We start from the raw sequence: 25,697 nt of genomic DNA, 5'->3' as shown, positions 1-25,697 counted from the left end.
TGTAGGCCCTGGTTTCAGGTGGAATGGTTATTCTTCTTTCTTGAGACTTTTTCAGATATCTGCAATACTTTTGTGCATTAGATGTACATTGCCATTCCAATGTAAGGGATGTAAGTTCAGACAAATTCATTTGCAAGTTGTAATTTTTAAGATGATTTATTCTATACAAGCCTGCAATCCATCTTTATCAAAGTACTTAGAATTAAGTATGTTTTTCTGTGCATTGGCTGATGAGAATGTGCCATCCCTTGCAAGAACCATGCTGTAACGTACAGCTGGTTATTTCCTTGTGAATTCTCTCTCATTAAGTTAAAATGTTTGCTGTAGTAACCTCTAAGACATAATCCAAGTAGGAATTTTACTGAAAGGATTGTGTGTTGTTGCATGTAAGAGTTAATAATATCCATGTAATGTTGCATTAGTCAGGTCTTGAGGGAATGAGTTATTCCAATTTGGTTTTCATCCCTTATGTATGTATCTTTTGAAAAGATCAAATTTTGTTAATTAATCCTTCTGCCCCTTTCTTCCTTGTCTGCACATAACCATTGAAAATGCCAGTTTGTATTTCTTAGTGTAGGACTGAGGTTTAAGTCACTTAATCATAGATGCAGAATCAAATGTATTTAAGCAGAATATTTGGAATAAATGGAATTAGTCGTTGAGAGCTAAAATATAGGAAGAAACTGCTGGGCTTTCTGCCCTTTCAAAATATGTCCTGTAACATAAATTGGGTTGACTTTAAGTGTTGGTGTACCCAAATGCAGAATTTCCATGTGCAAATCAAGACTGTGTCTACACAATCATTTTTGCTCTGGCTCTGACCTTTGGAGAATATTTTGTGGAAGAAGAAAGACTTCAGCCAAAATTTAGAGAAAACAAACATGCCCACATGAAGTTGCAAGTGCTTTTTGTTCCTCCTAATCCAAAGAGGTTTTTTTTTCACTGTACAGTGCAGTGATTCATAAATCCTGTGCAGGCACAGTAAAATGTTTTCCTACACAGTTCAAAAGAGCATGTTACTTACAGTAAATCAAATAGATGGGTATTTTTTTATAGAGTGCATTTTGGGGTAGAGATGACTAATGCCTTATTGAAAAAGAACTTTAAAAGATAGAATTTTTTTTCAGGTGTAACTTGATGTATACTTAAAATGGTTCATCAGTCCTCAGAAATATCAAGTGGAAATATGCTAGTTCTAAAGCTTTTTTCTTTTAAGAGCTGGAAAAAAAGTCTGGATCTAGGCCTACAAAATTTTACTATTTTAAGTCAGAACAAAGGTAAACATTTATTTTGTTTATAATTAAGATACTCATAAGGATAATCACACTGTCTCTATAATAATTCATGGTTTGTAATGAGGTATTTTAATATAGTTGCCACAAGGAGGAAATCATAGAAGCTTACTCAAAGCAGATTTCTAGTTACTTTAAGCAAAAGGATCTGGGAAAAATCAAAATACGAAGTGTTCTGTCAGTAGTAAAAGCCAATATATGCTGTAAATGCAGCAAACTTCCGAGCATGTAGACATTCACGCTAACTTTGCAAGGCTTTTCTTTGTTAAAGGTGAAACTGAATCTCAAAGCACTAGCATCTGTTACCTGATGTAAATGGTTTTATTTAAACAAAATATTATTGCCATTATATAGTTTGTAAGAAAATTTGTGTAAAAATTGTTTTCAGCTTTATGTTTTTAGGTATCTGTGAGGGTGCAGTGAAGAGTGTGTGGCCATCCATGCTTCAAAAAAGTACATTTATAGTTAAATTTGAGTTCTTTAGAAAAGTGCTTTAAAAAACATTTTTCTGCACATGTAAAGAAAGCTACCAAGTGTAATTCTGTTGTGGTCAGACATCTGTTTCACTTTTTGTATTTAATTTACACTGCAGCTGTAGAGTAGGAAGGTTGGTCTTTCATTCTTGCTACAAAGCATGAAACCAAAACAAGTGTTGTTTGCGTTACTAAGCAGACCTTTTCCTTTTTATTATTAGAATGTGTGTTGGAAAACTTCTCAGTAGTTGGTTTTCAAATGATGTTAGACAGAGTCCTTATCTTTGTTGTTAAACATGGGAGGGCAAATATTGAGGTTGGGAAGATTTGGTTGGTTTTTGTTTTGGAAAGTATATTGAGATAAAAAGAAATGTAATGGAAAACCTTTACCCTCAACATGAGATGAATCAGCTGGGACTGTGCTTTATAAGTGTTTTGCTGTTACTGCTGTTTTACTGAAAGTTAATATAAATGTTTATCTTTGAAGATATTATTATCTTTTGCCACATTGAGAGAATTATTTATAGCTGTGCAAGTAATAATACTTAGGCCTTCAAAATTATTCTTAAGAATTCTTACTTGCTGTCTGATATCAGCTTTTGTCTGATATTGATACAAAGTCAGTAGCCTATTAAGTTCACGTTTTAGGATTTTTGCTGTGTTCTGTCCTGGGATCATCCCAGATAGGTTTGGGGCCATGTACAGTCCACATCAGCAGAATCAGGATGAACCACCTTGTGATGCTTCACATCCCAAGTTGGAATTCCCCTTGTAGGTACTTGCCTGTTGCTGTTTCGGCAAGAGCCTGTGTCCCTCCTTTCCATTTAATTTAATTTGAATGTCAAAAACTCAGTTGAGTAGTTGTAGGACTTCGCTCTGTGGTCTTCACATACAATGGGTGAAGTAGACTTTGATCCTGCACTTCCTTTATTCAGAGATTGAGTGACTGGAAATATCACTGCTTGACAAAATAGTGTTTTTATCGTGGCTTGAGAAAAATACACTTGCTTGTTTAAAGCTTGGAAGTGAGCATTCCTTCAAGCATAACTGACAAGAGAATTATTAGGGAGCGAATATATTTTTTTGTGATTAGGTTTCAGCAGTGTTCTGTTAATAAGCAGTATTTCCTGGTTTCTGAAATGTTTTGCTATTTACTTAGTCACTTGACTTGTCTGTAATTTCTTAATCTTGAAAAAAGCCAAAGAATATTTAAATGCGCAGCAGAGATGCTTTATCTTTTCCTTGGGTACCCACAGTCTTGTTTTCCATTTGCTTGTTGTACTTGCTCTGTAGATGTCCATATGAGTGCAGCAGCCCAGCTCCCTGCTGTGCAGGTGAGAAGCTGTGAAATAAGGGCTGGCAGCAATTGCCGTGCCTCACCTTCCATGAGTCCCCTCTGTGCGAGTCCTCCCAGGCTGCTGAAGCAAGGGGACAGAATGCCCAGACAAACCAGTGATGGCTCGGCAGCTCTTGAAGCTGGGAGCTTGCTCACAGCCCCCTCTGGAGAGGAGCAGCCTGCTGGTTCCTGCGGGAGGAGCTGGTTCTCTGCCTGGCTTTGGGAGCAGCGTGCTGCCACAACGTGGGGAGAGTCAGAAGGGCACAAACAGAGGGGCAGAGGCTCCTTTCCAGCTCCTTGCCATGTGTTAATAGATGGTGTTTGAGGAGCAGCCCAAAACTTCATCCTAGTAAGGCAGCAGTTATCTTGAGCTATTGATGATGGTTTAAAGAATTAAGTATTTTTACATTCTTGCCTTTCATTGTTTCTTGGCATTGAGAAAAGTTATTTAATTCTTTTTCTACTAGATTTTATCTCTTCTTTAATGTGCAGGTGTTCTGTTTTTGTAGAGGAGGAAACTAGAGGGAGGAAGTTGTACAGAAGTGTTGAGAGATAGTTGCTTTATTTGTGGGGTCTTTTTGCTGGTGCCAGTTTTCTGGTGAAATTCATGTATATCTATGCTGTGCATTTTCTTTTACAGGCTCAGAACAAAGAGACAAAAGTTCTGGCTGCTGCAAAGGTGATAGATACTAAATCAGAAGAAGAACTTGAAGATTACATGGTGGAGATTGATATTTTAGCATCCTGTGATCATCCTAATATTGTCAAGCTCCTAGATGCTTTCTACTATGAAAACAATCTGTGGGTAGGTATTTTCCCTTTTCTAAATGTTTTTTCTTATGCCGAGAGGTTATTGAAATTGCACTTTTTTCTTTATCAAAATATTATTTGTCAGATTTCATCTAGCTTGTCACTGTTGGGATAACTACTCAGTTTCAAAATTAATTTGTAAATTGTGAGTATGACTTAAGAAATTGTCACTGTAAAACTGTGCTCCCCTGAGTCATTTGGTCAGGAGTTTGAATCTAAAATGTGCAAATTAGCAGTTTTGTGTGTTGAGAGAGTTCTCAGCTGGTGCTTATTTGTAACAGCAGGACTCAAATTTCAATTACATTAGCACGATTTAAAGTGAGATTCAGAATCCACACCTGAAAAATAAATAATGTGCTGAAGAGGTCAGCCTATGAAGTGCATGCTTTAGATGCCAGTGAGCACTCCCAGGAAGGACAGTTTAGCAGGACTTGACCCATAATTAATTTACTTAAACCTGGGTATTTGTACCTTGACGTGCAGGGAGCGTATGTGGGATTGCACATCCCTGCTGTGCCACATCCGGGTATTTGCTTGGATAACTTTAGCTGTGACAAAATGATTTGTGCTTTTAGGTAATACAGTGCAGTATTTAGAGGTGCTTTTGGAATGGTACAAAGAATACATGGGTGGGTTTTTTTAAAGATTTTATACTTCAAAAAGATACCTAAAACAAGTAAAAGATGATTTCCTGGGAGTCATACAAATAAGCTTTATCCTTTGAGCAAAGGGTGGAAGTGTAATATCATGTTTCTTTTGCTGAGCTCAAAACTTGATGATGTCAGTGCAGAGTAAAATATTATATAAAACAGTGGAATAGTGAAAAAATTTCTATGCATAAAGGTCAGCATGAAAGCAAGTAGGCATAGAGGCACAATATGGAACTGAGTGGGTAGGCTTCACTGGCAGAATAAAGATAGAAGTAAACACTCGAAAAATAAAATTGGAGCTCCGTAGTTACAGTGAAATGTAGGGGCTTGAAAGCCACAAGGATAATTATGTGGTAAATAAACAGAATTTAGTGGGGGTAGAAAAGCGAAGAATGATAGTTGGACATTAAATACACTTTTGCTTTCCAAGATAAGAAACATGATTTCTCTAGCAAAGAGACCTTTGTCAGACCAAACTACTAATTTTAGGGAAATTAATTCTTTATGGACAATTTCCCACACTTACCTACTTGGCACACAGGAGCATGTAAATGGAATAATGTTTACAGGATTTACAAAGAATTGCATTATATAATATATTTGTTGGTACATTGTTGTGGGAATTAATTGCAATAATTTTTTGAAGTATATGTGACATAAGTGGTGTATATATGTGTTGTGGTACAAGGTATACTTAGAGATTTCCTCTTTTATGGGCAATTACAAGCTGATTTTAAAATTACTCTACAGAAAAAAAATACTATTTCTAAGCATATTGACTGTTGAGATTCTGACAAGAAATATTTCTTAGCTCTTCGAAGATTATAATATTTAAAGTTCAAAATAAAGAATAATAGCACATAAGGAAGAGTGGAGTATCAATCTTTGAGATTGAGGAGAACAAGAAAGAGGCAATCTCTGTCTCCTCTCTTTCTTCTTTGTCTTTATTCTTTGTCCTTCATAGCAGCATAGTTTGTGCTCAAAAATAATTGCAGTTTATTTTTGTTTCAAATGGAAGCTCAGAACTGGGGATGAACTTGTTCTGGTATTATTACATTCTGAGATAAAGGCCTTCAAGTATTGCCTTTAAGAGTACTATTCTGTATTTTCATTGCATCTGAAAAATACAGGAGATACCATCAACTACTGGAAAATCACTTAGCTCTTGGACTTTTCAGTCAGAGAGATTATAGTATGGAAGTAGAGCTTAATAACCGAGAAATGAGTTTGCAGGGATTATGTAAATCACATTACAAGGAGTAGATTTAAGCTGACTGTGTCATTATGTTTTATAAGTTTTATTATGCTGTTTTTATACTTGGATTAAAACTTTTGTCAGAGGATCTCAGGGCATTTTTCAAATAATTTGCTTGAGCAGCACAGCCCTACCCTTAGCTGGGTAACAGTACCAGCATTGAGGCTGTATAGTCTGGAACTGATCCCCCCATAATGCTCCCTTAATCAATGATTCAGTTCAGGGGACCTATTCATTTTCTAATTTCTGTATTTTATTTGTTTATATACAGATCCTGATTGAATTTTGTGCAGGAGGAGCAGTAGATGCAGTAATGTTGGGTAAATAAGTTGTTTCAACCAATAATCCTAATACCTAAAAATGATAATATATAATGTAAGACTTGTTTCATATGTGTATTGTTTTGATGTGCAAATATTTATGTAATTGGTGTGCTATGTTTTAAATGTTAGGGTTTAAAAATTAATATTTACACCTACATCTTTCATTTTCAAAGTGTTTATTTACTTTTCTAGGCACATTTTTGTCTCAATCCCTTAAGTGAAAGTGAAATGTTGTTCTTTGCTTATGGAGCTCTCTGTTCTCATAACATAATCTGTATGAGCTCTTTTCAGGACCTCATTCTTCCCCTTCCACTGCCACCTTCCACATTGCATTGTGATAATTCTTTATATTGTATCTACATTAAAGTTAGGAGGTTTTCTGTGCTTATTCCTCAAATTAAGTAAATGCTAATACCAGTTAGTAAAACATCTGGTCTTTAGCATCTGTATATACCACACAAAAGAACCAATCTCTAAACTATGTAGCTTTTTCACAGTTCAGATAGGTGGGTATATATAATTCATAATGAGAAGAGGGTTGAGTTCAAGGAATAAAATCTTTACTGGAAGGAGCAAATATTCTAAGATAGAATTTTTTTTCTGACATGTGATTCTTAGAATCTGTCAGATTAATTAGTTTTCCAATATATTACTATACTATTTGCTATGAACATGTAACATGAAATGCAAAAATGTTATGATTATTTCTGTCTCTCTCTTGCAGAACTTGAAAGGCCGTTAACAGAGCCACAGATCAAAGTGGTGTGCAGGCAGACACTGGAAGCACTGAACTACTTGCATGAGAATAAGATCATCCACAGAGATCTAAAAGCTGGCAATATTCTTTTCACATTAGATGGAGACATTAAACTGGGTAAGCATGTTGCAAATAAAACTCTTTCCTGGAACTTGGTATGGTCTTTTAATTGTATTTTCCTTAGACTGGAGTTTGTTGGAGTTCAATATTTAGCTACTGAAATGCCAATATAAAACTGAGAGGTTTTTCAGAAGCAAGTGGTTTGATACTATCAAGAAAAACAAACAAACAAAAAACCCTGAGCAAATATCGTGACCATACTTGTCACATCTTCCATATTTCCAAATCAGCACAAGAAGTCATCATAGGTCTTACTGTTTCTTAGTATAAAGTTCCTGATTATTCTTACCTTTACTGTGATAACATCAGAACTTCCCTCTGAAGCTGTTATTTTGGAAAGGGAACATGGTTCACAGTCACCAAAAAGCAGTATCTTGTGCTGTTGTTCCTTCCTTTGAGAGAGATGTAATAATCTTAATTACCCAGCTGAGTTTTTCCATGCCTTTTTCAATTGTTTGTTGCACTGAAATTAAGACAGAATAGTATGGAGCAAAATTAATGTATCTTACTATTTTTGATTTCTGGGTTTTTTTAAAATCTCAGTTTAAGCAGTCATCCACATTTTTAGTGGATGAGGATTCCTCCATGCAGAACTGACAAAGGGCTGCTGCTGCTGAATTGCATCCCTTCATTCAGCCAGGAAAGGGCAGGAATTATCTGGATCCACTTTGTTTCAGGGGAATATGTATGTAAGCTGTCAGCCTTTACAGTGGCTCTACCCATGGCATAGTTTCATGGCAGCCCCACCCACGCTCAGGTTTCAAAGCCTTCCCTCTGCATGGTGTGTGATCAGTTGTATTTCTTTGGATGCACAGAGGGCAAAGGTAAGGAGAATCAGAATATTGCCACAGGGAACTGGGGTTCTAAATTCACAACCTTGATACAGACTTTCCTGTTAAATGTAAGCAAGGTATGTCCAGATTCAGAAATATATCTCCTGCCTAACTCATACTGGTCACAGTCTCAACAAGGTACTGTGCACCTTCTCTATTAGGAAACTGAGAATATTTAAGAATCTGCCTTGCTGAATTGATCAGTTCATTGTGATTGTGTTTTTCCATGGATTCCTTCTGTACAAGATTATTGCTTGTACACATAATCCTTGCATCTGGCTTTCTTTTAGTCTGCAGAGTATGTAACTTTACTGGTATAGCTTTTCTTTGAACCCTGAACATGATGCACTTGGGGTCATAGGCCTGATGTTTAAATGTAATAGAACCACTGTCTTAGTTTCTTGGCACTTCTGTAAAAGAAACTACAGATCATAGCAGGAGTCTCATGGTCAAAGAGTCATTTGTTTCAGTTCATTTCCTCACATGACCTGGCTTCTCCTCAAACAGACTTGGAACTATTTTAAGACTTTGTCAAGCTTAGTTGGTGCACAGCACCTTGCAGGCTGTCAAGATACTACTTAACAGTTCAGGCCACAGGGAGATTTCTTCCACACGTGCATTTGGTGATGCATTCAGGATTTCTAATTAAGATTTCTAAAAAAAGACTTGATTTAATTATGAAAAATATACAGCATCCTTTGAAGGAGGATTTTACTCCTTATAAACTACTTGTACTTGGATTCTGTTATACAAAGAAATGGGCAATTCCTTGTTTTACAGATGTGTGAGTGGCAAGTAAATTTATTTTATTGTATTTTATTTTTATATGGATATGAGTTATATTATTTCAATACTTTAGTCCCTCAAAATTTCAGTCTTTTGCTTTTGAACCAATAGATTTTAGTCTTGACTGTTTTTTTTCTCTGAGCAAAATTAGACTTCTCAACTATTGAGCTCATCAAGTAATTTTGTACAGATTAAAGATGGCAACATATGGCTCTTTGTCCCTTTACTCTAATCCCTAGATCTTCATTAACAAAATTATATCTGTTATAAGCATATCACACTTATTTAAATGTCTTCTTTTTTTGAGTGATGTAGTGCTTTATAGACAGCTAATTGCAAAGAGGTAAAGTTGGTTTTTTGAGTAGGTATTACATGAAAAGTACATATGCTAGCTTTCAGATATTTATTATGAAGTGAAAAGTCGTGTGGAAAGAAACCTGTAAGATGAAGGGGAAATGTAACTTCATGAAAATTTGAATCTTGAAACTAAAAATTGAATGTGTTGTTGAATTAATTACATAGTTGATGCCATGTTTGATGAATACAGACTTCTTAGGCAAGTTAAAATTAATGCACTTTTTCCTGCAGTAAATATATATTTTGTCCCATACAGCCTAACAGTAGCATTATGGTTTGGAGTTTTTTTTAGAAATGCAGAATAAGTTTTATTCAGGATCTTTTATTATAAATGCTGTAAAACCTTGGCACTTGGCTATCGGAACACAAATATTTTTATCTCACTTTGAAGTTTTAATACTGAAGAATGTTTACTCTGGAAATATACCATTTTAAAGGACATTGTGAAGGAAAAAAATAAAATATAGTGTGTTTTCCACCACCCTGTTAATAACATTTTGCTGTTTGCTTTGCTTTAAGCGGATTTTGGAGTATCAGCTAAAAACACCAGAACAATACAAAGAAGAGACTCCTTTATTGGTACACCATATTGGTAAGTGCACTCTTTCTGGCTTTTTAGTATGAACTAGTATCTTAATGCTACTTTTAATTTGATATTAATTAATTTGATATTACATTTTGTCATCTGGAACTTGGTTGCTCTCTTTGCAGGATGGCTCCAGAAGTAGTAATGTGTGAGACCTCTAAAGACAGACCATATGATTACAAGGCTGATATCTGGTCTCTTGGCATTACTTTAATAGAAATGGCTCAAATAGAGCCACCTCATCATGAGCTAAACCCCATGCGAGTGCTGCTGAAAATCGCAAAATCTGATCCGCCGACATTGGCACAGCCGTCAAAATGGTTTGTATTTTACTGACAGCTTCCCCACCCGCTTTGTGGTGTAGCTTTATGCATTAAGGCAGGTCCATACAATCCCAGTATATGTTTGTACATGTGTGTATACATATATATGTCTTCTCAGACAATTTGAACTTTTTGACCATAGTTCTGTATAGAAGCTGTTATACAAGAAGTGTTTTACAAGTTTTGCCTTAAAATGTATGTGAAATAACTTTTTTACAGATGTAGTAACAGATCTGAAGGCCATCTAAAAAGATTGGGTGAAAGGAAGCTAAAGCATTTTTATACTAAGAAGATATTTTTAAAAGCCAATATCTATTTGATCGATTTAACATCTTCACATGATTCAATTAGTGATAAAGCGATGAGGTGTATTAATAGTCCAGAGCAAAAAGTAAATTCTTCTGATAATGGACAAACCTTTTAAAGATTGTATTTGTGCTGTATTGGTCTTGACATTCCTGTATTCCCTTTGTGTTTTTCTGAATCAATAGCAGGAGTTGGAGTTGCAGTGTAGATTCATATGAACCTAAAGAATATTTCAGTTTATATGCTAGTCTGATGTTAAGACAGAACAACCATTGCCTGTTTACTTGTTGTGTAGGTCATCAGATTTTAAAGATTTTCTGAAGAAATGTTTGGAAAAGAATGTAGATGCAAGGTGGAGTGCAACTCAACTTCTACAGGTAGGAAGAGTTAATCGTTCAGAACTGTTGTTTAAAGCATATTTTATATATTTTTTAAAAGCAGAGCGGTGTTATAGTAATGACTTAAATATTTTCAAATTAGGTGTTTCACCACAATCTGTTTTTAAAATTGATCCTCATTTGGTAAAATTTGATTAAATCATACCATGCACAGATTGGGTTATTAGTTTAACATATTTTGCTGTAATATACTAATAACTTTGTGTAAGTAATTATACTTTGATACTTACAGTGGATGAAGGAGTTGTTTAGGTCTGTGGCCAGTTGCTGACAGGTGTTTTAAAAGCTTTAGTGCTCAGCCCTCTTCTGTAATGCTGTCACTGCAGAACAGCTGAACAGGAATAGATGTGAGCAGGTATGTTTGCTTGTGTTTAACGTCAGCACCCATTTGCTTTATCCGCAATCCATCTGGCATTTGCTGAATAGATTTAAACAGAAGGGCCAAGCAGAGAAAGAAGATTCAGGCAGCAGGAGAGGAACAGGCACCTGTTTGCTCTTAAAGAAAAGGGTAGAATTCTAACTCACGTTAGGAAAAGTTGTTGCAAAGGCAAAGCACATTTTTTTCCAGAAAACCTATTTTGTAGATAAAGCTTGTCAAGAAATAATTTCACTGTGGAACTGAAATGAAACATAATTCCAAGAAAAATAACCTTTTTAAAAATCTTTCTACTTCTATTCTTTGGATTGTGAAAAAGGTCAGTATAAATTAATAAATTGTATTTTTAGCAAGTTTGTTAGTCTACTTATGCAGTATATTTGAATATAAATGTTTTGATTTTATGAACTCTGCAGAAAAAACACGTTGTAACAGTTAATTGTGAATCTTCAAATGTGAGGCAACCAAAGTAACACTTCTTTGAAGTTATATTTCTTTCAGATTATGATTTTCCCACTGTATACTATGAAGCCACCACTTAATATTGTGCTTTTTTTTTTTTCCACAAGCATCCATTTGTTACTGTTACTTCAAATAAACCAATAAGAGAATTGATTGCAGAAGCTAAGGCTGAAGTTACAGAAGAAGTTGAAGATGGTAAAGATGAGGATGAGGAAGAAGAAACAGAAAATTCTCTGGTCAGTTTAAAATTTACTTTTTTTAATATGCTGTTGCCAATTTCCCATAGAGATTCAGTTTCAGTTGTATTAGCCCAACTTTGACATCCGATCTCCTAGGAATAATATCATAAACATGCTCTAAACTTATTACAAAATAGGTAGCTAGCAATTTCAAAATTAGCATGTTTGAACTCCTTAAAAACTACTTACAAATAGTAGCTAATAAAGACTAATATCTTAAATTTTTTATATGTATATGTGATATTTTTTAAATAAGATACTGATTCTTATGTAAATGGTTTTAAGTCGTAATGACTGGGTGAATGAGGAAATATGTGTTTAAGAAAGGTATTTGACTATTATGCTGTAAACTAACTTTGTGATTTTACAGTCATGGCTATCAAAGAAAAGGAAAAAAAGCCATATTTTATAGAGAATGTGGTTCTAAAGATGTTTTAAGAATCCTAGAGTGAGTGTAGTTTGTCAGAGGGAAAGCTGTGATGTCCAGGGGTGGGGTGCAGGTTCTGAGTGCCAGGCTGTGTGCTCCCCATGCCTCCTGGAGCTGCTGTTCCTGCACTGCTGAGAGGTCAAGTGTTGGAGCAGGTGCCTTCATTCCCCCCTCACCCATCAGCACGTTCCTCGCAGCCCTGGGCCTGCTTACCTCATTCCCAGCCCACCCAAATGTGTATCCCCAGCAGCTCCCCATCCAGGAGGGCTGGAGTGAGCCCACCCTGGGACTCGCTATCTCACAGGCAGCATTGTAGGAAAGAATGAGGGTAGAGCCCTTCATGTTATTTACTTGGGGTGGTTTTAAACACTCCTGGGAGATCAACACTAAACTTCTAGAACAATTACACAAAGAAATATTATAAATGCAATTTTGACTTAAAAGGAATTGGTTTTTGTATGCTTGGGAAATTTTTAATGTAGGAAAATGCACAATCAAACCTGTGCTTGCTGCAACACCCAACCTAGGATGTTCCCTATGGCAAATCAGAAGCCTGATCTGCAAATTACAGGGTTGCAGCAGTAAATACAGACAGACAGATAGCACAATCACTTTGAAGAGTGAATGGGCAATTGTGGTTAAAATGATGCTTTATTACTATATTCTTTTGGATGTCTCTATGGAATCTGATAACATTTATTCATATTCTGACAGCGGCAGTTTCTACAGTGAGGTAACTGTTTCTGCTCTAGTTCTGTACTGCCACTTAATCAGATCTGCTGGAGGTTTTCACCATTTTAACAGGGTTTCTACATGATTAAAAGATGAAAAGTTTTCAGGCATTTTCAGTGAAGAACACAAAGGGAAGCAGAAGATCTTAATATTGCATTTTATCAGTGTTTACTAACTAAAGCTACAGTTTCTTCCTTGCCCAGCTGGCACAAAGTTAAGTCTTTCAAACACAAGTGTAGCTGAGACTGTTGAGGAGCTGAACTGATAAAAAGAAGGAATGTGAAAAGAAAAAGACCGTTGAAGAGTAGCTGATGATTATAATCCCTTTCCCTTGATCACAGTGAAACTTCCTGTTCAGGGCTTTTCTTCAATTCATGTGTTTATTCTGTGATAGTCCAAGGGAAGGACTGTGAAGTTATCAAATTCATGTGAATACAGTATTGATCTCTGTTCACGTGTTCTTGCATAAAACTGTGTTTTGATTAAGTTACAAAATGGCTGAATGTTTTTCTTGCTTTAATTTTTTAGCAGTTACCTGCAGAGAAACGTGCATCCTCTGACCTTAGTATTGCCAGCTCTGAAGAGGATAAGCTTTCACAGAATGCATCTGTCCTGGAATCTCTCTCTGAGAAAACAGAAAGTAATGTCATTGAGGACAAAGCAACTGGAGATGAATCTGAGGACATTAAATTTAGGAAAACAGCTGATAACATACATGATACTCCTGTTGGTGATGTTAAAGTGCAGAATGGTTCTTTGCCAACTGGTGAAGATGAGCAAAGCAAAATGGTGCCAGCAGAAAAGAGTACAGAAAGCCTGGAAAAAATGCATGAGGATGCAGAGCCCCAGAAAGGAGGTAAAGAACTTGATGTGGAAATAAAGAATGAACCTAACTTAAAAACAGAGAAAGAAAATTCCATGCCAGAGGAACAGATAGAAGATGACAAACTGAAAGTAGTACCTGCAACTGAAAATAGGGTAGAAACTGAAGAAGGCATTTCTAAGGAATCTGGTGAAAAAGAAGAGAAGGAAGAGAGAACGGATCTCTTGGACGGTGAGGAAGAAAAGGTCCCTGCAGAAAATAGAGATACAGAGCATAAGGAAGACAAAGGTGAAGCTCAGAAAGAGGCAGTAATAGATACCACTGCAGAAACTCTGCCTGATGCGACAGTTAAAGTGTCTGATGAAGAAAAGGAATTAAAGCATGGAATTGACAACGTTAAGGAGATAGATGCTGTTGCTGAAACACCTATCAGTGATGGGGATAAAGTACCTGAGCTGGAGGATAAGACAGTGGAAAGTCAGGCTAAGCAGGTCCATGAGATAATCAGCTCGGAAGAAACTTTATCAGAAAGCCAAGATAAAGTGGTCGAAGTAGACAAGAAACTGGCAGAAAGTGAAAATGAGGGTATCAGTAATATAAACATCACAGAGGAAACAAAGATCAAAGACTCTGGAAAAGACATGGTAGAGCAGAAGGCATTACAGAACAAACCTGAGGATATTCCTGATAAACTGACTGGTACAGACCAAAATTCAGGAGAGCACAGACTTGAGAATTTGCAGGAAAACAACATCCAGGTAGACAAAGAACATCCAGCAGTTACTGCTGATGAAATCATGAAGAATAAGCTTCAAGATGCTGTCAGTGAACAAGCTGATGACTCTGAAGTCACTCCAGTCCCCAGTATAAGTATTAGCACTGAAGAAAATGAGAAAGTCAAAACAGATAATCAGGGCAATACTGAGACACTACAGCAACTGGAATCAGAGAATTTGAAGGAAAATGATGCAGATTCAGGCACTGGTTCTACAGCTGATAACAGCAGCATTGATTTGAACTTGTCTATTTCCAGTTTCCTGAGTAAAAACAAAGAGACAGGATCAATATCTCTACAGGTAAGTGTAAGCATATATTTTTAGATGTAAAATCTCATGTGAGTGTAACCCTGAAATTATCTCCAAGTGTTACATTTGCTACAAAGCAAAGTATTGAGGGAGAAACCAGTATGACACGTATATACAAAGCTTTGTAGAAATCAGAGTATTCTAAATGGCGCAGAACAACAATGTCTGGATTTTGTGCAGTTATGCTAATTAGTTTCTTACTGTATTGCATAATAGCATAACCCATAAAAGGAAGTGTAATAATATGAAACATGAAGATTTGCAGGCAGTTGTAGGTCAGGGCTGATACTCAGAAGACAAGCTAAATGCACAGAATTGCTGTTTAATGGGAAAAATCCTTCGGAACATCTAATCTGAATTCCTGTCACTTCCATCTTCTGTCTCTGTTTGGATTTGGGAGACCCAAGGCAGACCTTTTGCTGGATTTGTTTATTCCAGTCAGTGTTCTCCTGTGGTTGTTCTGTGTCCATGCTGTTATGTCACTGTGAATGAGCCAAGTCAGAGGAAGCAAATTCCAGTCTATGAATTTTATTTGTAATCTTTGTATTAATATGAACATAGCCATGTTAGGATAGTAACTCTCATGTGGGCTTGAAAGGAGGAAAAACAAACCTAGAAAGACAACCAAACAAAAAAATCAGATTGGCATAGCTGTACTAAACACAAGGATGTTTGCAGTTGCCCTGACACGATGGAGATGGTGCAGTTTCAGCTGGGGTCCTTCTGTTCTTGCAATGAAACAACAGCAGCTCTGATAACTGAGACTTCTCAGTTGTCAGCAAGATAAGTCAGGAATATCATTTTTGGCTAATGTATATCAATTTAAAAAAAATTAAACTCACTTTATGTCCAAAGCAGAAGGAAGTAGGTGAGTGAATTGTTATCCTGTTCAGAACTGGTTTTCAGAATTAAATATGTGTTAGTGCCTGGGGAAATCATGGTCAAAAGCAAACAGTAAATGCAACTATCTTCAGCTCTTGAAAATAAAACTACATCAGTTCTCTTCAGAGTTTATCTAGCTTATTTTTTATATTCTGGTGCTTTGGATAATCAATAATTGCAGTTTTCCTTTCCTTACTAGAAAGTTTCAGTTTATTGGAATTTTTCAAATTTTCACTTGATTAGTGAGACACCTGATGGGAAGGACTCTTGATTACTTTATAGAAGACATTCTCAGAAATATTTAATATAATTCAATATTAAAAAAGGGGGGAGAAAGAATATAAGCTTAATCAATACATAACTTATTAATGCTTAATTTAGGAAACTAGAAGGCAGAAGAAAACATTAAAGAAAACTCGGAAGTTTGTTGTTGATGGAGTAGAAGTGAGTGTAACCACATCAAAAATAGTTACTGAAAATGATTCAAAAAGTGAAGAAATGAGATTTCTACGGTAAGTGTTTCTAAAAGTAAAATTTTCAAGAGACTAGCAGCTGATATTTTTTCTTTGAATAAAACAAGGGGGCTAATGACTATTTCAGTTATATTTGGGGATTAATTTACATTTTTTTAGTAATGTGAATGTAAAGTAAGTGAATGTAAACTGTTTCTTAAGACAATCAGTTCAAAATTAGTTTAACTGGGCCCAAGTTGTCAATGGTCCTTTTTCTCTCTTGTCATTTTCCACTTCTTTTGTTTTCCCATCAGTATTAAGTGTTCTTTGTCCTTATTAGACGTCAAGAGCTCAGAGAGCTGAGACTTCTTCAGAAAGAGGAGCAGAGAGCCCAACAGCAGCTCAGCAATAAGCTTTTGCAGCAGCGAGAGCAGATGTACAGACGTTTTGAACAGGAAATGACAGTGAGTTTCTGCATTTTGCTTCTCTTAAAACATGACATCTTGATGGACTAGGAAGAATAGTGCTAACAGCAATCAGGTGTTCCCTGCCATGATGGCTCAGGCTTAAGTCTTAGTTCTTAAACAAAAGCCAATATTTTCCATTGTGGGGTGCCCAGCTTATGCTGGGGCTTGCCTGCCACAACAGTCTCCCATGGCCATTCCCTGCTGTGCTACAGCACTTCACATAACAGGACTTAGCTTTCTAAAAAAAGTGCCAAATGATTTTTACAGAGTAAAAAGCGACAGTATGATCAAGAGATAGAGAACCTGGAGAAGCAGCAGAAGCAGACGATCGAGCGCCTGGAGCAGGAACACACAAATCGCTTGCGGGATGAAGCAAAGCGCATCAAGGCTGAGCAGGAGAAGGAGTTGTCCAAATTCCAGAATGTGCTGAAAAACAAAAAAAAAGAGGTAAGAGATGATGATAATATGGAAAATAAGTAGAGTATGGGCATAGCAAACAGCTGAGATTAGGTTTCCCAGAAGCCTTGTCAAGCCTGTGCTGTATTGAGGTTTGGAAGTGTCACTACCAGTCAGAATTGTTTCTTTTGTTTAACTGCCTAAAGTGAAATACAAACAGCTGACAGGAAGCTTGAGGTATTGACTTAATCTAGAAAACATCATCAAGTTAGAAGATTTTATTTTTCACACAATATTTAATAAAATATTTTCTCTCAAATACGAAATCAAGAAAAGCTATTTTCATAAAGATTATGAAAAATATTTGAGATTTCTACTTTAAAAAATCCCCAACTGTAGTACTTAGTATATACTTAACAAATTAGAATTTCAAAGACAGTAATTTCAGGTATGTTTTGTTTTTGTTAATTTGTTAGATTTTTTTATTGAATGTGTGCTGTAATTGTTTAGAATTTCTTTCATGCAGTGACAGCAGTAATATGGATTTGGTTTGTTAGCTCAAAAGGAGAGCCAGGAGAGAGAAGTCTGGATAACCTAAAATCTTTTACACTTAATTTCGTAAATGTCATACAGCAAAATGACTGATAACTTGAGCAATTAATTGCATTGGATTAAGGAAAGGTGATATGTTTCCATAAGGATTTTGCACCTTAAAAGCTGTTTTATTTCATTTTATTTCATTTGTATATAAATGGCTCTAGTGTTTGCTCTAATAGTTACTAGACTCAGAGATTTCTTTAAAAAGCTGAACTGTCAATGCTTTTGCATAGAATAATCCTGTAGCACAAAAGTGCATTGAAAAATAAGTTGTATTCAGTTTGAACTGTATGCTCATATATAAATAACAATTTTTCTTCTTTTGCGGTACCTCTTGCATTTTGAGTCTCTCTCTGTTCACTGGTGATTGGGTTCTATGTGGGAAACGGGGAGAACTTTACGTATTGCTCTTAGCTAAAAGCAGTTCTTTCATGGACATAAGAATAGCATGTGGTGATTTGGACTCTGTTTTCTGATGCTTCCACTATTAAACAAACAGGCATTTTTCTCTGGGTGCATAGTTTTGTGTTTAAAGCTTAAAAAGGCGATGTACAGTTTGAAGGAAAATGCAGCTGCTGCTCTAAAACTATCCTTTATATTGAAGTGTACAATGCTACATTTTTGTAATTCTGAAAAACAAAACTCATCAGCAAATTAACAGATTAATAGTCAGTCGATTTAGCCAGGTTATATTTAGAATCTTTCTGCTAATCTTGTCTAATTCACCGTGTACTGAAACACGTTCCATCCCAGCATACGTGTCATGACAAGTTTCTGGAAAACACATTTATTTTTTGGTGGGTTTTGCTTTAAATTCTTCAGAACCAAACACTCACAACCAAATAATGTTTTGTTTGCTTGGATAATAATTTTGAAGACATAAGCTGTGTAGATGTCATTTATGGTCAGAGACACTAATAATGGCATCTTGTAAATTCAGGTTAGAGACAGTGTCGGAAATAGCTGATTTTCAATGGAAGTTATTTTAAGCTTCCAACCATTTTTCACAGCTTTATGTGAGGTAACATACTCTGTAGTCCTTTTGTCATAGTGATCCAAGAAAATACCACTTTTGCAGGTGGTGATTTTCTTAAGTATTGACTCTCCTGGCAGCTGCATGGAAGCACAAGTGAGGCACTGCCATTTCTGAGGGCACTGGGCAGCATTTGCATGCAAAAAGCACTGGCACATCCCTCCTCTCTGCACTGCTGGCATGCATAAAGCACCTATTGTTCTTTCTCTTTTCATTAAGCTCTTTCTAACATCCCTGCCACTGAAGTAATGCATGCTTCCCACTACCTCTAGTGCTTGCCCTGCATGTCTCTATGTTCACAGTAGTGCTTGCTGTGGAGACAAAGTGTTCTTTTTGCCACCTTCTGCATGCTTGTATACACTGTAGGTTTTATGTGAAGTGGAGAAAGCACCAAAAGAGCTGAGAAAAGAGCTCATGAAACGCAAGAAAGAGGAGCTTGCACAAAGCCAGCATGCTCAGGTAACAACGGCAGCTTCAAGCTACTAAAATACAAAAGGCAGCAGTATTCACACAGCTTGATGATTTCACTTCTTGTTGTTGAGTGTATATGGAACTTAACTCAAACTAACCCTACAAACTGCTCTCTTCCTTCGAGTACTCCCGTGTCACATCTTAGACTTAACTGGTAGAAATGTAGGAGCAGCAGTTGCCAGGTTTGTACTGTCAAGTGTAGGATCTTGTGTGCTCTACTGAAAAAGAATGGTATTCTTCTACAGCAGGTTTATTTACAGTGGTTTTATGAGTGGTAAGTACTCCATGGGTCCTTTTTTTTAAAGGTTATATTCAGGAGGAAGTTTTGAACTACACAAAGCGCAGAGGAGGAAAATATATCTAATATGTAAGCGTGAGACATCTTGTTTATAGGAGTAGAACAAATTAAGTAAAATGTTACTTAAATGTCAAAGTGTAGGTGTATGGAAACTTTACAAAACATCATCTGTGATTTCATGCCTTCAGACTTGGTGCTTTTCTGTGACCCAACTAAAAAGAGGGCTAGTATTTTAGAAAAATATTGGCTTTGTGATGGCCACAACTTGTACAGAGTGAGTTTGAACTGCAGCAAGAGCAGGTTTGGATTGAGTAACTTAAAGATTAAATGTTTATGTGAATGACCTAGTAAAAAATAATAGCAACTTTATTTGATTATGTGTTTAATTTAAGAGGGGATTTCCCAGGATAGAAGGTGATTGAGTTCCAGCATTTTCCCCATAGCAAAGCTATGTCTCTAAACATATGAAGGAAACAAAAATCTAATTTTTCATAGTGTTTACAGTAACATGGTTAATTTCCTTTGCTAGTTTCAATTTGTCGAAGAGAGGTGAAAGAAGATTTTAAATGTGAAATATCATTGCTTGGAATGATAAGTGCTAAGCAAGGTGCAACTGTTTAGTTTTAGAATATCTAGAACTTTCATCAGCATCTACTTGTGTGATTAGCCTTGACATTTCAAATGTTTATTACTAACCTACAACAGATCTCATTTCTTTTTTTAAAGAACAGAAATACATTTCACTATATTGTGACACAGAATTACATTGTGTCCCACAGGGTGTTGCTCAGGTTATGATTCAGTCTTTTCAGTTGTCTTCATGTACACTTTTCAACGCACAAATGCAGGATGTAAGTCTTAAAATGCAACACAGTGAAAGTTTATCTTCCTGATTTTCCAGATGTGTGTTTTCTCTTCTACTCATATGTGCTGATCAATGTTACTGCTGTCTGCAAACTGGTTAGCACCAATTTAGGTAATTGGGCACTGTCCATAGTCAAAAGTTCCAAAAGACAGTAGTTACTCAGTCTGAGCAAGACACTGAGGGTTCACACATGCTAAATGATACTTGCTCAGCACATGTGAGGAACATTGTGTGACTTGTATGCTGTGTGTGCAGTGAAACCATGTATTTTAAAGATGTTTATTTTATTATACTTACTGTGTATAACCAAGTGGTACTTTGAAAAAGGTTGACTGCCTTGCTCTGTCTGCCTTTTAATCACCCAACACATTCTTTAGTAAAAGTCGGTGACGTTTATTTTATGTGATACTTGAGTAGATGTGGGAAGCAGAAAGGCCAGTGTATTTCTTGAGATTGCCTGGTTTATCTTACAGCACTAGCAGGTATTAAAACTTTATAAGAGTTACTCTGTAGAGAGAGCAGCAATGATATTTAAATGATTAAATGTATTAAGCTGGAGCATAAGCACTTTTTGACTACACTAGAGCACCTTTCCCCCATTCCCTCGAAATTCAAAATCTCCCAGCAAATTAAACACTATATTAATTATGTGTTTGCACCTTCAGAATATTAAACTTGTAGTAGTCTTTTAATCCTTTTCAGGTATAAAGGGAAAAACCAGTATTTTTTTGGCACTCCATAAATTCAGTTAGGTGTGTCTGACTTAATTTACAGACATCACCTTCCAATTCTTTTTGTACTCTCAGGTCTATCACTGTCAGCTTAATTCACCTCTGGTTTTATATTACATGTCTGTGTCGCAGTATAACTCTACTGTCCACTAAGAGACATAGAAGGCTCATCTATTTATAACTTTCTGTGAAGATGAAAACCAGGATTCTTCTGGTCATAATAAAAAGTACTTTTAATGAACACTTAATTCTATTTTTATGGACTTCAGCAACCCACCTTGGCTCTGATAAGACTCTGCCACTGTCCTGCCATTGTCCTTGATATCGTGCTAGAAGCATCTGCTTCAATTTCTTGTTCTTAAGGCGGGTGTGAGAGTGTCTGTGTGTGTGCATGCTTGCATGCTCATAGCTGTGGTTTTTAACAGTTGAAAAGAAGAAAGGCAGCCCTAGGTCTTGGGGCGTGGGAGGGGGACTCAATGCTGCCTGCTTTTCATGAAGGGATGTAACATTGATACACCTGGATAATGGGAAGATGCAGGTGATAAATCCCTTTGTGAGGAGCCAGCTCAGCTTGGCTGTGAGCAGGTTACGGCTGTGCAGAGCCATGGGGTGTCTGCACAGTGGTCCTGCAGAACTCCCAGCCTCAACAGCCCTGCCCTAAGGACAAGATAAACCACACAGATCTGAAACCCAACTGTATAAATAAATAGGCTTTAACTAATCATCCAAAGCAGAATAACCATACATACCTTCATTTTCTTACATACGTGAATAATTAACCCTTTTTAGAACAAGATGAGTATTGTCTTTGCTAGCTCTGAACCTGCAACTTGTTCTGAGGAGAAACAAGAGATGGAATGAGTTGCAGATGGCTGGCTAGATTGTTACCTTTGGTCTTATTTCTGAAGGTGCTATTTAAACATGGATACGCTCTTACCTACTCTGCACGTAGAAAATACAAAAGATGGATAATTTGATAGCCAAGGCACGCTAGCTCAAACTTTCATAGATGTATTTGTTTTCATATATAACTAATGCTGAGAGAACTGGGAGTTTCATTAACATGTAATGTGGTTAGAAGACCCCAATTTAATTTACTTCTATTGGTTTTTACTAGGAGCAGGAGTTTGTGCAGAAACAGCAACAAGAACTGGATGCATCTCTGAAGAAAATAATTCAGCAGCAGAAGACGGAACTGGCCACTATTGAACGAGATTGCCTCAACAACAAACAGCAGCTCATGAGAGGTATCCAGCACGAGGCTCTCTCTTCAAAACAGACCCTGGTGTTTTAGTAAAACAATGGTCTTTCTTCACTTTATGAAGTCAAAAACCTTCGTGACTAATCTAGAACTGTAATAAAAACATTTGCTATTGGACAGCATTGTTTATAAAATGCGATTGTAGGTCGCTTCTAAACATACACCAGGAGGTTGGGGAGTATGGGATGGGGTTACAATTCCTGAACCAACCTTCCTCTTTTTTCCAGCTCGTGAAGCTGCATTCTGGGAGCTGGAGGAGCGGCACCTACAGGAGAAACACCAGCTCCTCAAGCAGCAGCTCAAGGATCAGTACTTCATGCAGAGGCACCAGCTGCTTAAGAGGCATGAAAAAGTTAGTGTTTACTTTGACACTTTCTCTTGTGTATTATAATATTAATTTTTTTCTGTCAAGTAGTCTTAGGATCTCTCCTGGTGCTGTTTGTTTGCACAGGCAAGATACAGACAAGTATTTTGAAGCTGTTATATGTTCTGTTGAGTTTTAAAAAATCTTACTCATTTTACTTGAATACCTTAGTAGTATAAGAAGTATAAATAATGATATTTTCCCTTTTGATTCTCTTAAAAAAAATCCACCAACCAACCACAACATCAATCTTTTACTATAAATACCAAATTCTGCTTATCCCCCAAAACCAATTTTGATTTGTGTTTAAACAAATCTGTTCAGAGGTAAATAATCCTGTAATTAAGTGAGCAGAATGAAATGGATTAGCTTCTGGGCAAGTAGTTGACAACTGTCTCTTTATAGCTGAATCCTTACTTTGCACAAGGCATTTTGGTTTTTATAGAATACATGAAAGCAAATAGTTCAATTTCTGAAAATGTAAACCAGGGAGGTGTTTGAGGATCTCTTGGTGATCAGAGCAAGAGCAGCTTCCACTGAAGGCTTGTTCTGTCCCATCTGGTTTATCCCATGTGAGTTGTTGCTTTCCTCTACTTTTGCAGCAAACTGCCCCTCCACAACTGTAGCCCAGAAGTCCAGTTACACAAAAAGGAGTTTCTTCTTTTGAGTAAAAGGCAGTGTAGGAGTTGACAAAGTGCTGGTAAAATATATGTATATTTACATTGATTAGAGAATTTTCTTTGAGTTGAGCAAGATCAGAGCTCTCTGGAAGAAGCCCCTCCTCTCTCCCCATTGTTACTCCTGGGGCTGGGAATGGTTCCTGCTGAGAGGCACTGACTGACACTGGGGACTTACTGATGAAAAGAGATGCACACTGTATAACATCACAGTTACTGTATAACATTTCCACGTGGTTAACATTTCAGGAAACAGAACAAATGCAGAGGTATAATCAACGCCTTATAGAGGAGTTAAAGAACAAGCAAACTCAGGAAAGAGCCAGACTGCCTAAAATCCAGCGGAGTGAAGCAAAGACTCGGATGGCCATGTTTAAGAAAAGTTTGAGAATCAATTCATTTGCCTCTCCAGACCAAGATCGTGAAAAAATTAAGCAGGTAATTAATAAATTAATAGCGTTAATATTGTAAATGCTGAATGTGATGTAAATGTGAGGATGGAATAGAGTGCACTCTCACAAGTTCTCAGATGGTACCAAAGTGGGTTGATGCACTGGATGCGGTCAGAGGAAATCATCCTTCCCTGCTGCTCTGGGAAGACTCTTCTGAAGTGCTGGGCCCAGTCCTGCACTTCCCAGTACAAGCCAGACACAGATTTATTTGAGTAGGTCGTGCAAAGGGCCTTAAAGATGGCTGAGAGACTCAGGTGTCTTGTTACACAAGGAGCCACCTGGGGTACCTGGGATGTTTCAGCCTGAAGGAGAATAGGCTCAGGAGGGTCTTATTCATGTGTATAAGTACTTAGCAGAAGGAGCAAAGAAGGTGGAGCCAGACTCTTCCCAGTGATGCCCAATGCCAGGGTGAGAGGCAGCAGCCACAAGTGAAATATAGAAAATCTGACTTCAACATGAAAAAACATTTTTTTTTAGTGTGAAGACGGTCAAACACTAGACCAGGTTGTCCAGAGAGATTATAGAGATGCTCAGAACCCACCAGGACGCAGCCCTGTGCAGCCTTCTCCTGGTGACCCTGCTTTGAGTAGGGAGCTTGATCTTTGCAGGTCCCTTCCAACCTCAACTGTTCTGTGATTCAGTGAAACATTTTTAAGAATGCTTGATTTTTGTGAGCTTTTGAACTAAAGCTGTAGGTATTCATTCACTCATTCTTTAAAAGGGAATGCTGTGCAGAGTTTGAGAGGTTTGCTTTCCAATGATGCACCACAGTCATAAATCATGGTTTCATATGGTGAGCGCTGGAAGGATGAAGAATGTGGAAAATACGGTCTCCTGTAGCTGTTCAACACCAGCCTTAACCAATGCTTGCAGCTGCACTGCTGTCACAGCTTCAGAAGGAGTCTGGAAGTGAAATGTGCTACGTTTTAAGGAAAAATCAGAGTTTAGACAGAGAAATAGAATTAAAAGTGTAGGGCACTTCCTTTGTCAGAATTTAAAAAAGAAGAAATAGACAAACTTCTTGCTTAAATCTTCTAGAACCGTTCTTCTTAGTATGTGCTCATTCTATTGGATGCAATTCTTTGACTTGTGCAAACATTTTTATTCAGAGGCACAGTATAAATAATCTCTTATTTTTTATTTTAGTTTGCTGTTCAAGAAGAAAAGAGGCAGAAGAATGAGAGACTGGCGCAGCATCAGAAACACGAAAACCAAATGCGGGACCTTCAGCTGCAGTGTGAAGCAAACATCAGGGAACTGCATCAGTTACAGGTTAAAAACAGATGATGTTAAATGACCATTCAGTGAGAAGACTGAGGTTAATACCAGATGCAGGCAAAGCAGAAACACCTTTTCCTTAATTTTTACTGTATACAGTTTTTTCAGCCTTGTTTTCAAAGGCCTGCAGTGTACTGCCTTGCCAGATTCATGTGTTCCTATCAATTAATGAGGAATAATTTTAAATGCAAGAAAAGCATGAACCAGAAACAGATGATCACTTCTGGAGTATCTGTCAAGTTCCCAGGGCTATTTTCTGTGGGCAGCATTTCCTTTTAACCTGATTTTGCTGGAATGTCATTAATCAGAACAGAGAGAGGCCTCACCAGGCATTACTCATGAGAAGTTTGCAGCAATACAGGAATGAGGTTTTTACCGAGTGCTGCCACTAGCGTGTGAGCTTCTGGAAGGTACTTAGAAGGAATTCTCTCCTTGTGATAAGGAGCTCTGATTTGTCTCTTTTGGTATGCATTTTGTAAAAGTTTCTGCTGGATACCAGAGGCCAGATCTCCTTTTCTTTAAATCAGCTTTTCCCAGTTTCAGGGACACAAGGCAGTTTTAAAGCATTAAATGATCACCTGCTGATAACCTTTGCTTAGAGAAATCATGCAATGATCAATGAAGCTCATTCTACTCTGTTCACTTTCTTACATCCTGCAAAAACAGACTGTGGCTGTGCCACTAATATGCCCCAGTAAATCCCCAAGTACCGTGGGAGCCTTGT

General features: G+C 37.0%; 1 protein-coding gene across 1 annotated transcript in view; it reads left to right on the top strand.

Annotated features, from left to right (window-relative positions):
* The window catches only part of SLK (STE20 like kinase), a 48,916-nt gene that overhangs the window by 16,749 nt on the left and 6,470 nt on the right, over positions 1 to 25,697 (top strand). Inside the window, 15 exon segments of the mRNA XM_033065655.2 lie at positions 3,742 to 3,906; positions 6,088 to 6,136; positions 6,864 to 7,013; positions 9,512 to 9,584; positions 9,704 to 9,898; positions 10,503 to 10,584; positions 11,551 to 11,679; positions 13,370 to 14,740; positions 16,013 to 16,143; positions 16,424 to 16,547; positions 16,818 to 16,997; positions 22,059 to 22,188; positions 22,430 to 22,554; positions 23,493 to 23,681; positions 24,842 to 24,967. Coding sequence (XP_032921546.1) covers positions 3,742 to 3,906; positions 6,088 to 6,136; positions 6,864 to 7,013; positions 9,512 to 9,584; positions 9,704 to 9,898; positions 10,503 to 10,584; positions 11,551 to 11,679; positions 13,370 to 14,740; positions 16,013 to 16,143; positions 16,424 to 16,547; positions 16,818 to 16,997; positions 22,059 to 22,188; positions 22,430 to 22,554; positions 23,493 to 23,681; positions 24,842 to 24,967 — 3,219 coding nt within the window.

The sequence above is a fragment of the Catharus ustulatus genome, chromosome 8, assembly GCF_009819885.2.
Source record: "Catharus ustulatus isolate bCatUst1 chromosome 8, bCatUst1.pri.v2, whole genome shotgun sequence".
Lineage (NCBI taxonomy): Eukaryota > Metazoa > Chordata > Aves > Passeriformes > Turdidae > Catharus > Catharus ustulatus.
Note: the sequence above shows the minus strand (reverse complement) of the source record. Positions and strands in the feature narration are given on the sequence as shown.